Source organism: Myxocyprinus asiaticus, chromosome 32 (genome assembly GCF_019703515.2).
Source record: "Myxocyprinus asiaticus isolate MX2 ecotype Aquarium Trade chromosome 32, UBuf_Myxa_2, whole genome shotgun sequence".
Taxonomy (NCBI): Eukaryota; Metazoa; Chordata; class Actinopteri; order Cypriniformes; family Catostomidae; genus Myxocyprinus; species Myxocyprinus asiaticus.
The window spans coordinates 37519687-37532505 of NC_059375.1; the positions used below are offsets into that span (position 1 = coordinate 37519687).

Here is a 12819-nt window from a genome sequence, read left to right on the forward strand (position 1 = left end):
CAAAGCAGGGAGCCCAGCCGAGGCGTCCGTGTTAGAGTGGATGAACCCACTCTCCGATGCTGCGCTTGATAACTAATTATCTTCCCGGGCCCCAAATAAGTGGTCGAACTCACCGTGAGACGAGCCTGCAGTCTCATCCGAAAGCCTGATGGTAATGGGAGGTCCGTGGGGGTTTACCCGGCGGAGGTGCTCCCATTGAGGTCCCCAAATCGTCCCCAGTGCTAACCAGCACGGCCCCATACCCATAGGTAGAAGGACCGAGGCGGGGAGCCGCTGGGGTGGCTTGCTTTCTTACAAATGCAAGCCGCGACCGCAACGTTGCCATGGTCATATTCTCGCAATGAGGACAAGACCCATCCTAAACGATGTCTCCGCGTGGGCAGCGCCCAGACACGTAAGACAGCGATCGTGGCTGTCAGAAGCGTAGAGATAACGACCGCAACCAGGAATAACACACAAACGGAAAGGCATCTTCAAAAAGAAGTTTCCGTGTGTGCTGCTCTTTTAGAAAGAAAATATACTCTTTTAGAACATACACTTTTGCTCTGCTGAAGTGCCCAGGGGCGTTCTCTGCACTCCACGGGTGCAGAGGGGGAGAAGCCGCTGAAATGCGCTGTAAATCCAGCAGTTTTAGGTGAATGGTAAAGAGAACTGAGTTTGAATTGAATTCAGGGCACTGAATGCAACCGCTCGGCTCCGAAGAGAAAATCTGAATGAGTGGTTGCATACCAGCTCCTTTTATACCCGTATGTCCGGGGGAGTGGCATGCAAATTCCACTCGCCAATTCCCATTGGCCTTTTTTCAAAAAGCAGAGGTGTTCGGGGCTCCCAAGAGTGACCCCTAGTGTCTCTACATCGACACAACGTTGAGTGAGTGACAGACAGGGAAATACATTTTTCAAGATCCAGAAAAAAAATCACTGACTTCTACACCTGCTTTTCCTTTTGTTTCATCTAGAAAGGAGTTGATCTGTTCAACAGTATACATATTATTTTCAGCCACTCTTGCTATATCAGATACATCTGACCACTGCTCTTAATTTCTCATTCCATCATCAGTACATTGGGACATCCCATCTATGTCATCAGCCGTGTTTTCTTCTGAAACTCCTGCTTGTGTTTCTTTGAGCTCACACACACCTTCAACACTTCCCTGAGCCTCACTCTTAGCAGTTACATCAGTTACAGTCTCAGCTTGTCCGGGAACAGAAACACAAACAGGTTGCTCAATATTCCCAGCATTTAAATTATCATCACTCATCTCTTCTGAGGCTCCTTTCTCCTGTGTCATGGTTCTCTACCTTTCTGTATCCCGTTGATATTGGTTCGCATTGTTACCATCTCCATGCGATGTAGACGGCCGCTGATCATCTTTATGCGGGCATGTAAAACGTTTGTGCCCTAGGTCACCACATTCAAAGCCCCTCCAATTTTCGGAGCTTGCATACACCATGTAAGAGCTCTCTCCTTGATAAACACGGAAAGAAACTTCCAGAGTACGCTCCAGTGAAGTTAAAAACATAAAGACCTGGCGTCGGAAAGAAATTATGTGTTTAAGTGCGCTGTTTTTACAGCCTAAATGAATCATTCTCACTGGGATTGCTATTTTTCCAAATCTTTGCAGCTCTTTCATGATAACATCAGTACTGATAAAAGGTGGGGCATTTGAAATTGTGATTTTTGTTGCTGGAGCGGATAGTGGGGTAACCGGAACAAACATTTCTTTAACCCATATTCCGCTCACAGTCAACTGATTGATCAGCGATTCAGATTTTTTAAAAAAACAACAACTACTTTGTTCATTTATAAAGCTGAAACTATATTGTCAAAACCTACTTGCTCTCTCACAACTAAGAGCAGCTCCTCCACTGTCACTCCAGGCTCTGGTACACACCTGCACCCATTTCGGAGTGATAAATTAGGTGGTGTTTGCCTGGGAACAGACGCCATCCCGGCGTCTAAAAACCCACAGGCACACGATAGAGCCTTATTTCCTTATTTTAACTTAGGTCAAATAACGAGGGGGGAAGACAAGAAAAACATGCAAGAAAAAAACAAATAAACAACTTTGTCACAATCATTCTTAGCAACACACTCAGTCCTCACCCACACTCCCAACATGCAACATGCACAGAGAGAGAGAGAGAGAGAGAGAGAGAAAGAGTACACAGAGGGAGCTTCATTTGGGGTGATAATCCCTCTCTCTTTGTCACAGTCTCAAATCCATTTCAAGAGCCACATCAGAAACCGTCTCCACAAACTAGGTTTAAAAAGAACCTCCTCCAATGGCTCACCGGAGCTGAAATTCTATTAAAGAATAACCACTGAGAGGCAGCTTTGCTTTTCCCCCCTGAAGGAAGGATAAACAAATAGACATATGCACACAGAAGCGCCTTAGTCGAGAACAAAGAGTTTGTACAAACACCTGACTGTTTATTCAGTTGTTTTTTTTTTTTTGTTCTCTCTACTTCTACCTCCAGGTACCTACCATCTCTCCACTCCCGAGTCGGTTGGAATCGGATCGTCGGTGGGCCGGATCAAAGCGTATGATGCGGACGTCGGAGAGAATGCAGAGATGTGGTACTCCATTCTGGATGGCGACGGGCAAGATACGTTCAATATAATCACAGACGGAACGAGTCAAGAAGGGGTGATAACGGTAAAGAAGGTAAACAGCCCATATATCTCATGTTTTAAACATTAAACTGTAATATTGAAGCTATTATTGGAAGAAAATGTTTAAATAATATATATTTCAAATGATAGGCCTATTATTTAATTACTATTAATTTTACATGGAAACAATGGCGATGTCAATTTGTGTGGCTTTAAAAAAATAGGGTGGCAAATTGAACAAACAAATGTATACTAAATAAAACATACTAAATTAAAAATCAATTATTTTTTACTAAATACAACTAAGACACTTTTAATATTAAATGAGTCGAAAACATAGTGATAAACAACTACAAATACCTAAATGTTTTGGATCAGAAAAGAAGACATAGTGACTTCTACGCCCGTGCTAAAATGAATCGGTGAATCGTTTATTTGAGCTGGATTTTTTACAAGAGCATAAACAAACCGATTCACTAAAATGAATTGGACTTCCTATAGCTACATATACAGTTAGTCAATTGGTGAATCATTGTTTTAACCAGTTCGCTTATGTTTAATTAGGGTGACATTAAACAAATATGGTGGCAACATTAAGTTGAACAAATAAATTCATACTAATAAAACATACTAAATTTAACAAATTGATTTATACTAAATACAATTAATAGAACACATTTATATTAACTAATTTGAAAACATAGTGTTAATCAGCTATAGTTACCTCAAGTGAATTAGTGAATCCTTTATTTTAACTGGTTCGCTTATGTTCAATTAGTGTAACATTTGACAAATATAGTGGCAACATTAAGTTGAATATATAACGTCATACTAAATAAAACAGTAACAGTGACAGTGACAAAAAGCAATGTTGTGTTTTGGTATGTGACATCGTTACTCATTGGAAAAAGTAGCTTGTTACTGGGAAAGCCTCTATTGTGATGATATTTGAACTAACATCACACTTCTATATAATGTAATTAAGATTGTAGCTAATTCTTTACTTTTCAACACTGATGCTTGTCGGGTGCCCCAGAGAAAGCTGCCGCCCTAGGCAACTAAATACACCACTGCCCCCCACCATCCAACATCCACTTTTCCTTCTTCCTCATTTCTATTCTTTTATACACACACACTCACACCCATACGAAGCAAAGTGCTTTGAAGGTAATCCCCTAAATCAAAGCCTTTGTGTCCTATTAAATTTACAAAGGTGCTTAATTCTATTCACAGCCAAAAAAGTCCCTTTCTCCCTTTGTATAGTGCAGGGATCTATTTGCCTGGTGAAATCTGCCTATAGCTTATTTCTTCTCTGTCGGGTCAGGCTTTGACGTGGCTCAGGCAATTATGCAAATCATATTGCTTAAACTAGAATGAAAGATAGCTATGGAAGAAGACCTGAATGGGCACGAGGTAAAAGATCGCACCTTGAGTCTTTAATCGTTTCATAATTAAAAGGCTGCATTAAAGCACAATGCTCTCCTTGTATAAAAAGACATTAAAATCGAAAGAATAGTGGCAGTGATAAGCACTCTTCAATAAAAGTATCAAAAACTGGCTTTTGATTTAGAAATGTTTAGGTCGACAGAGCATGTCGTTAATCCATCTCCAAATAAACCAGAGCTGAAATAGATCACAGAAGTAAGCCTTACTTTTATTCAAACAGGATGTGAGGACTTATCTTTCTTCTCATAACCTTCTCTCATTCAGCCACTAGATTACGAGAGTAAGAGGTTGTACTCGCTACGGGTGCAGGTGACCAACACACATATAGATCGACGCTTTGAGCACCTGGGGCCGTTCAGCGACACAGCAATGATCAGAATTACAGTCACGGATGTGGACGAACCTCCGGTCTTCAGCCGGGCCATGTACATTTTTGAGGTGGATGAAGACACACCTGCCGGTAGCTTTATTGGCACATTATCAGCCCGAGACCCTGATATGGCCAATCACCTGGTCAAGTGAGTACTACAGTAAAGATTGGTTGATTTTCCAAACATTAATAATATGAAACCACTTAATCGTGACAAAAACAATATGTCAAATCAAACAAATTTCTGAAACTTCACCGGTTGAAATTGTGAATTTGTTCATTCTTTTTTCTGAAGAAAGATAAACATAAATGATGGTGAAAGCCAAAATATGAAAGGCTATGGATTAATATTTACTGAGTATTTACATTATTTTGTAAAGTGGGGTAAAAATGTTCAGCTATGATTTAAAAGCAAATAAATAAATAAAAAAATAAATAAATAAAATAAAAAAAAATAATAATAAAAAATAATAATAATGATAATAATAAATAACCTTTTTTTTTTTTTTTACACAGAGATATGTAGGTCAATAACTAAAACAGTTGACTTCAGCACCCCTTGTTGCTTTATATGCCAATGGTTTGAGTCCAAATATGGGTGAAAAAAAATAACACTTTTTTGTTTTGTTTTTTCCAAAGTTGGAGTGCCTAAAACTACAGAAATATTAAATATATCTTTTAAGAATAGTTCACATAAAAATTTAAATTATCTCATCAATTACTCAACCTCATGCCATCCCAGATGTGTATGTCTTTCTTTCTTCTGCAAAACACAACCAAAGATTTTTTAGAAGAATACCTTAGCTCTGTAGGTCCATACAATGCAGCTGAATAGTTTAACCCAGTGGTTCTCATCCCTGTTCCTGGAGCACCCCCAACACTGCACATTTTGTATATCTCCCTTTTCTGTCACACCCAATTCAGGTCTTGTCCTGCATTCCAAAAATTATAAATCTGCCTCTGAAGGGCACTTCGAAGGGGGAACGATTGTGGCTGCTATGTTGAAGGGTTGTTTCAAACCAAAAGTCATAAAATAGCTCATAAATAGCTGCTTAGAAGGGCATTTCGAAACTGGCATTTCCGTAGGGTTCAACAGATGGACACTTCGCTGCCAAGCGGACCAGAACCGGAGCATACATCACAAATAAGGCGGTTTGCCAGGTGTAATTTAGTGCAAATTAAACAATAATATGTTTCTATAATCAAAAACATGTGACATCCCTTCATCTCCATAGTCCATAAAAGCTTTAAATTATTATAATGAACTTTGAAAAAATATTTTACACTGTTGCTTTTTGTTTGAAACTGGTTAATCCTTGTTCCCTATCTGTCACTCACTTGACGTTGTGTCGATGTAGTGACACTAGGGGTCACTCTTGGGAGCCCAAGACACCTCTGGTCTTTGATAAAAGGCCAATGAAAATTGGCGAGTGGTATTTGCATACCACTCCCCCGGACATACGGGTAGTTCTTGACGGTGCACTCCGCCTGCTCGTCGCCAAGGGCATCTCCCTGCGGTGACTGCACGGGCTCCGCCAAGCCCGCCCCTTCGGCCCGGCCGCAGTGTGGACCCCACCGCAGGAAGCAAATGCCACCCGTCTCACGGCCGGCCGCCAAGAACCCATGGAAGGCTTTGAAGCGCCCCTGAGACTTCCTCCGAACCCTGTGACAGTCGAGTTTTTGGAGAGACTCGCTGCCGGCCCAGTACACATGCTAATTAAAGCCCTGTAATGGGGTTGGGCGACCCAGCGATGACGAAAGCCACCTTGGAGCTGGTAAACAGACCACTCCATCCCCCGGTGGAGGTCCAGGAGGAGAATCTTTTGTTGCTTTTTCATTTAATTTCGCCACATGCACAAGTGGCTGTGGTACTCAACAGTTCAGCAAAAGAGTGGTTTCCTCATTCCCTGGGTCACATCACCGGTGTGCACGGCCGTCATCATGACCACTCTCCACCTTTTTATCCTTGCAGGGTTGGCACTCCAGCGGTGGTCTTCCCACCCCTGCGTGCCCAGCTGTGGCACAAATACGCCACCGATGTGACAGTCTCCACAGGTCGCAAGGACAGGCCTCTTCCTCCCCTGTCCCAGGCTGTTCCGGGGGTGGTCAAAAGGAGCCAGGTAAGTGCTACGATATCCCTGGACTCAGCACAGCCACAACATGGTGTGGCACCTTGGGCTCCGCCCCGCCGCGAGGCCCCACCTGCTGAGATTGTCCCTTTGGTCCCACTCGCTCGGAGCTTGGATGCGTGGCTTGTGCTTTCCAATCCGTCGCGGTGGTTGATCCGGACCGTTTGACTTGGCTAAGCGATTCAGTTCACCAGGCGTCTGCCCAGGTTCAGTGGTATCCACTTCACCTCGGTGAAGGATCCAGGGCAAGCACGTGTTAGTTCGGACAGACAACATGGCAACGGTAGCATATGTCATCCGTCAAGGTGGTCTGCGCTCCCGTTGTATGTCACAACTCGCCCGCCGTCTCCTCCTCTGGAGTCAGCAGCACCTCAAGTCGCTGTGAACCACTCACACACTCACAGACGCGTTGTCACAGCAGGTTACCCTCAGGGGAGAGTGGAGAACCACCCTCAGGTGGTCCAGCTGATCTGGAGTCGATTCGGACAGGCACAGGTAGACCTGTTCGCCTCCCAAAAATCCTCCCACTGCTCGCTCTGGTACGCCCTGACCGAGGCACCTCTCGGTATATATGCGCTGGCACACAGCTGGCCCCCTGAACTGCGCAAATATGCATTTCCCCCAGTGAGCCTCCTTGCACAGACCTTGTGCAAGGTCAGGGAGGATGAGGAGCAGGTCGTCCTGGTAGCACCCTACTGGCCCACCCAGACGTGGTTCTCGGACCTCACTGCTCCTCTTTCTCAGGGACAGGGCACCATCTGGCACCCGAGACCAGACCTCTGGAATCTCCATGTCTGGACCCTGTACGGAACGCGGAAGACCTAAGCGGTCTACCACCCGCAGTGGTAGACATAATCACTCAGGCTAGGGCCCCATCTACGAGGTGACTGTATGCCTTTAAGTGCTGTCTGTTCGCTAAATGGTGTTCTTCCCGATGGGAAGACCCCCAGAGATGCGCATTCGGATCTGTGCTTTCCTGCCTGCAGGAGAGGTTGGAAGGGTGGCTGTCCCCTTCCACCTTTAAGGTGTATATAGCCGCTATAGCGGCACACCACGACACAGTGGATGGTAAGTCCTTAGGGAAGCATGACCTGATCATCAGGTTCCTGAGAGGTGCCAGGAGGCTGAATCCCTCCAGACCGCACCTCGTTCCCTCATGGGACCTCTCTGTAGTTCTTCAGGGTCTACAGAAAGCCCCCTTTGAGCCTTTGCAGTCAGCTGAGCTTAAGGCACTCTCCTTGAAGACTGCCCTCCTGACTGCACTCACTTCCATCAAGAGGATAGGAGACCTGCAAGAGTTCTCTGTCAGCGAACCTGGGGTGTATCGCCTCCTGGGCCTTGACCAGGGGCGCATCTCTAACAGACATTTTCTGAGCAGCGGGCTGGGCAACAACCAACACCTTTGCGAGGTTCTACAACCTCCGGGTGAAACCATTTCATCCCGTGTAGTGGCACGCACAAGCAGGTAAGTCCAGGACAGCTGGCCGGGTGTATCGCTTGCACATAGCACCTTTCAGCTCCCCTGAGCTGAAGACATGCGCCGTTAACTCCCAGTTGTGTTCACAAACTATGTTCCCTGGTTGACTTCCTCCGAGCCCTGTGACAGTCGAGTTTTCGGAGAGACTCTCTGCCGGCCCAGTACACATGCTAACTAAAGCCCAGTCCTCCCCTTGGGAAGGACACCCCCCGAATAGACCTGGTCGGCCCAGTTGGATAATCCCCCTTTTTTTAGGGAGTGGAAAAAAAAGGGGATAAGAGGCCACGAATGGGCTAGCCTGTCTCTATCTTTTGGGTAGTCGACTTGTCCCAAAGGGCCGTTTGACACTCATAACAGTGTTGGGGGAGGTTACGTGTCGGCCTGGTGAGCTGGCTACGAGGCACACAGTGGTCTGCCCGTCACACACCGCCAGTTCACATAACAGTTCAGCCAGTTGCGGCGTTTTGTATAGGGACCCCTAGTGTCACTACATCGACACAACGTTGAGTGAGTGACAGATAGGGAACGTCCTGGTTACTTGCGTAACCTCTGTTCCCTGATGGAGGGAACGAGACGTTGTGTCCATCTTGCCACAACGCTGAACTACCCGCTGAAATGGCCGGGACCTTGTCTCGGCTCCTCAGCACAAAACCTGAATGAGTGGTTGCATACCAGCTCCTTTTATACCCGTATGTCCAGGGGAGTGGTATGCAAATACCACTCGCCAATTTTCATTGGCCTTTTATCAAAGACCAGAGGTGTCTCGGGCTCCCAAGAGTGAACCCTAGTGTCACTACATCGACACAACGTCTTGTTTCCTCCATCAGGGAACGGAGGTTACACAAGTAACCAGGACGTTTTATTTTAATGTAAATTTGCCGGATCAGTTATTCTAAAGGTGTTTAAATAAAATAATAATACAAAGTGGCATGTTATTTATTTAATACATGCACTGTATATTTGTTTATTGGTTTCTTTTTATTAAAATAAATAAAACAAATATTTTTAAACATGAAGCTTCATTTTTTTTTCATAAAGTCATAAAGATTTAAATCATATCTTTTCAGTTTCTATTCTGAAAGCAGTTAGTGATGCAAAATCATGTGTAAAAATTTTATAGCGTCAGCCTTCGTGCGACAGCAGCGGCTCCTTTGGCTTGGATAGATGATGCTGAAGTGCATTTCAAATTACTGATAGTTTTGAGCCCTACACCCTTCTACCCTCCGAAGCTCTCACTCTGTTGGGTAAACCCTCTGAAGGGATTAGGGCATAGGGATGTGCCCTTCTGAATGGAACGCACCCCTCAGAGTCTTCACTAACGAGCTAATGAATTGAATCAGGTACTTTTGATTGGGGAGATATCCAAAATATGTGTTGTGTTGGGGGGCCTCCAGGAACTGGGTTGAGAACCACTGGTTTAATCCATGTCTTCTGAAGTAATCCAATCGACTCTGGGTGAGAACAGATCAAAATTGAACAAATTTTTCACTAATAATCTTGACATCAGCAGTCTGCTTAGCGATCATGACTTCAAGCTCGATTACACTTCTTAGCGCCATCCAGCGCTAATGTGTCAAGCACTAGGAAGCATAATCAAGCTAGAATTCATGATCATGCCTAGAGACTGCAATGGCAAGATGTCCAGTAAAAAAGGAGTTACATTTTGGTATGTTCTCACCCAAAATCGATTGAATCGCTTCAAAAGATGGATTAAATCACTGAAGCCTTATGGATTACTTTTTGTAGCATTTATGCGCTTTTGGGAGCTTCAAAGTTTTGGTCACGATTCACTTGCATTGTATGGACCTACAGAGCTGAGATATTCTTCTAAAAATATTTGTTTGTGTTCAGCAGAAGAAAGCAGGTCACACACATCTGGGTTGGCATGAGGGTGAGTAAATGATGAGAGAATTTTCATTTTTGAGTGAACTATTCCTTTAATATCCTTTTAGATTCTGGTTTAGAACAAACTTTCCTTTTTGTAGCGTCCTATTTAAGCACCTGTATGGTTAACTCCCAGAGATATGGGGGCTCTCAATGTGGCTCCATAATAAATAAATAAATAATAAATAAAAAAATAGATAGATAATACCAATTTTCAATGTGGGTCACATGTTTTTGTGTGTGTGTGTGTGTGTGTGTGTGAAACTGATACACTTGCACTGCTTTTGTATTTCAAATGCTTTATTTTCTGTTGCACTCATTATATTACTTTCCTTACCAAGTAAAGGCTTATTTATCTAATAAGGACTCTTCTGTGAATAGATACAAAGATACTATAACAGGCATTTTAATGGTTTGGTAGAGACTGGAACAGAGGGACACTCTAATTAAATGCTTGTGAGCATGGAGTTAACAAACAAGTCACTCTTTTCACCTTAAGCAGAAATAAAAATCTGCAACATCCAAGCAAAACTTCATCATCCAAGAAAAATGAAAATTAAACATTGAAAAGTGCCTCGCAACCCCAAGTAAAATGTTATTGCCCAGAAGCTGTGTTCTTTTATACAAAATATTATTTCATAGCTATGCTGGTCCACCAGCTAGATCAAGACCAAGTTAGCATAAAACAGCTTTGACCAGCATGATGTTTTTAGTTGGTCTTTACAGCAAGTTTGGGTTTTTGTATTAGGAGAAATGTCTAAGAAGCAGATAATTTAACCAAAAATATCCATTTGCTTTCAGTTTAATCTCATTACTGTCTAGGAGAAACAATTGAGATATTAAAGAGATGTCATTTGTGATTATACTTTCCTACTTGAACACATTAAAATATTAATCTGATCTTGATGTATGAAAATCAAGCAGATTTCCACATTTTGGTGGCTGATCAGATGTTTTGTGCTCGGTTAAATCTAATCCACCACCATGTCCCTAGGTGAACTAGTGTGTGTGTGTGTATGTGTGTAAAAGCAGGGGGAAAAGCAAATTATTCATGTGGCCTCAGTTGGTGATTTCCCAGCGGAAGTTTGGCAAGATGAATACAGGCGCTGTTTTATCCCCCCACCCCCTCCCGACTGACAAACAGGACCGACATAGGGGAACAAACAAGACGAACTGGCACTGGACAGCACACACGAGGAGGCTAAAATAGGGAAAAAAAATCAACAGGTTAACAAGACAGGACAGGTGTGACTAATAAACTAATAATGTTGCACCCATGTTCGCGAGAGACAGACAAGCTATTGACGCGAGTGCATGTTGCCAAGATGACATAAGTGCAATGCATCCACATCAGTAACAGACAGACATGGAGCACGAGTGTCTGGATCCTGACACAGACTGAAACTGAACCAAACAGGAAGTCAGAATCCAGACACCATGCTCCCGACATGAAACAAGACAGACCGAAGAGCGTACGGCAGTGAATACAACTGAAACCATGCGCTCACAAAAAGACAGACAATGAAACACAAGACAGACATGGGACGATAATTCCATGGTCCCGGCATCCCAAAACGGGAACATCAAACAATACACAAGACAGACGAAACGAGCACTAACATAAAACACAACAAAAAGGGAGGGAAGGGAGGGAAACCAGACAGGGAACTTAAGGAAAGGGGCAGGGTCCGGCGGCCTAGGGGAGGCCTCAGGGTGAAGGCGGGGTCTGTCGGCATGGGAGGAGGCCTCAGGGCAGAGGCGGAGTCTGGCGGTCTGGGAGGTGGCCTCAGGGTAGAGGGGACAAAGTACTGGGTGGCGGCTGCTAGACAGGTGTCTGAGGACTGGGAGGTGGCCATTTGACAGGGGGCAGTGAACTGGACGGTGGCCGCTGGACAGGGGCAGTGGACTTGACAGCGGCCGCTGGACCAGGGGCAGTGAACTGGACAGTAGTCACTGGACAGTGTTCAGGAAGGAGTGGCTCAGGGGATGGAGCCATGGAAAGCTCGGGCACTGGCCGCATCAGGGGTGATCAGACTGACAGAATGAGAGGACCGTGACAACATGCACGCTATGTGTGATAGTCTAAAAAGCACGTCCTTCTGGCTTTCCAAGGCATGTCACACTCAGTTGCGTATTTAAATGTCAGCAAAATGTGTAAGTTGACATTGATAAATGGGTTTAATAGGAACAATTTCCTTTTCTTATTTCATGAAAACAAAAGACGGGATCAACAGAGTGATTAGCATTCAGACGCTTTCAAACGGGCCACTTCAAAATTCACAACACGCAACAGGCGGTTATGGATAATTGATAGTTGCTAATTCCTTTGGCTAGGAACGCATTCATCACAGCTGACTATTCAATGCAACACGCATAATTGATTACTTTAAAAACTTGCATTTAAAACGCACTGTGATTATTAAAAGTGTATTTAGATCATAAAACACATAAAATTTCCCTACTACCTGTCAGATATTGTAACAATGTAGGTATCATAAGAAATCATACCTGTGTCTCTGACACCATAAGCAGCAAAAAAGAGTTAGGGGGCTGGTACACGCATTTTAAGCCAGTCAGACATTTGCCTTGCCCAAAGATGTCTTTAACCTCCTGAGACCCGAGCATGAGTGCTGTGTGCATTTTATATTTCCCTTTTTGTTTTGTAACTAGTAGCACCTAATAAACAAGCAAAAAAGTAAAATAATAAAAAATAGATAAATACAAATAAAATTAATTTTTAGAGCAAATAGTTTTCCTAAAAATTAATGTCCACATATGTGGACAGCAGGACTAAGATGTGAAATTTTAAATAATACCAAGCTATAGAAAGTCAGCTTTTTCATCAAATTGTTTATTATGTTTCCAGAAGTGTTGGTTATTCATGTTTTTGAGATGTT

The 12819-nt window shown here is 43.7% G+C and overlaps 1 protein-coding gene across 1 annotated transcript in view; it reads left to right on the plus strand.

The window, feature by feature from the left end:
* The window catches only part of LOC127423079 (cadherin-10-like), a 116989-nt gene that overhangs the window by 85041 nt on the left and 19129 nt on the right, over positions 1-12819 (plus strand). The window contains exons 6-7 of the mRNA XM_051667112.1: positions 2481-2668; positions 4327-4580. Coding sequence (XP_051523072.1) covers positions 2481-2668; positions 4327-4580 — 442 coding nt within the window. The remainder of the gene's footprint in view (positions 1-2480; positions 2669-4326; positions 4581-12819) is intronic.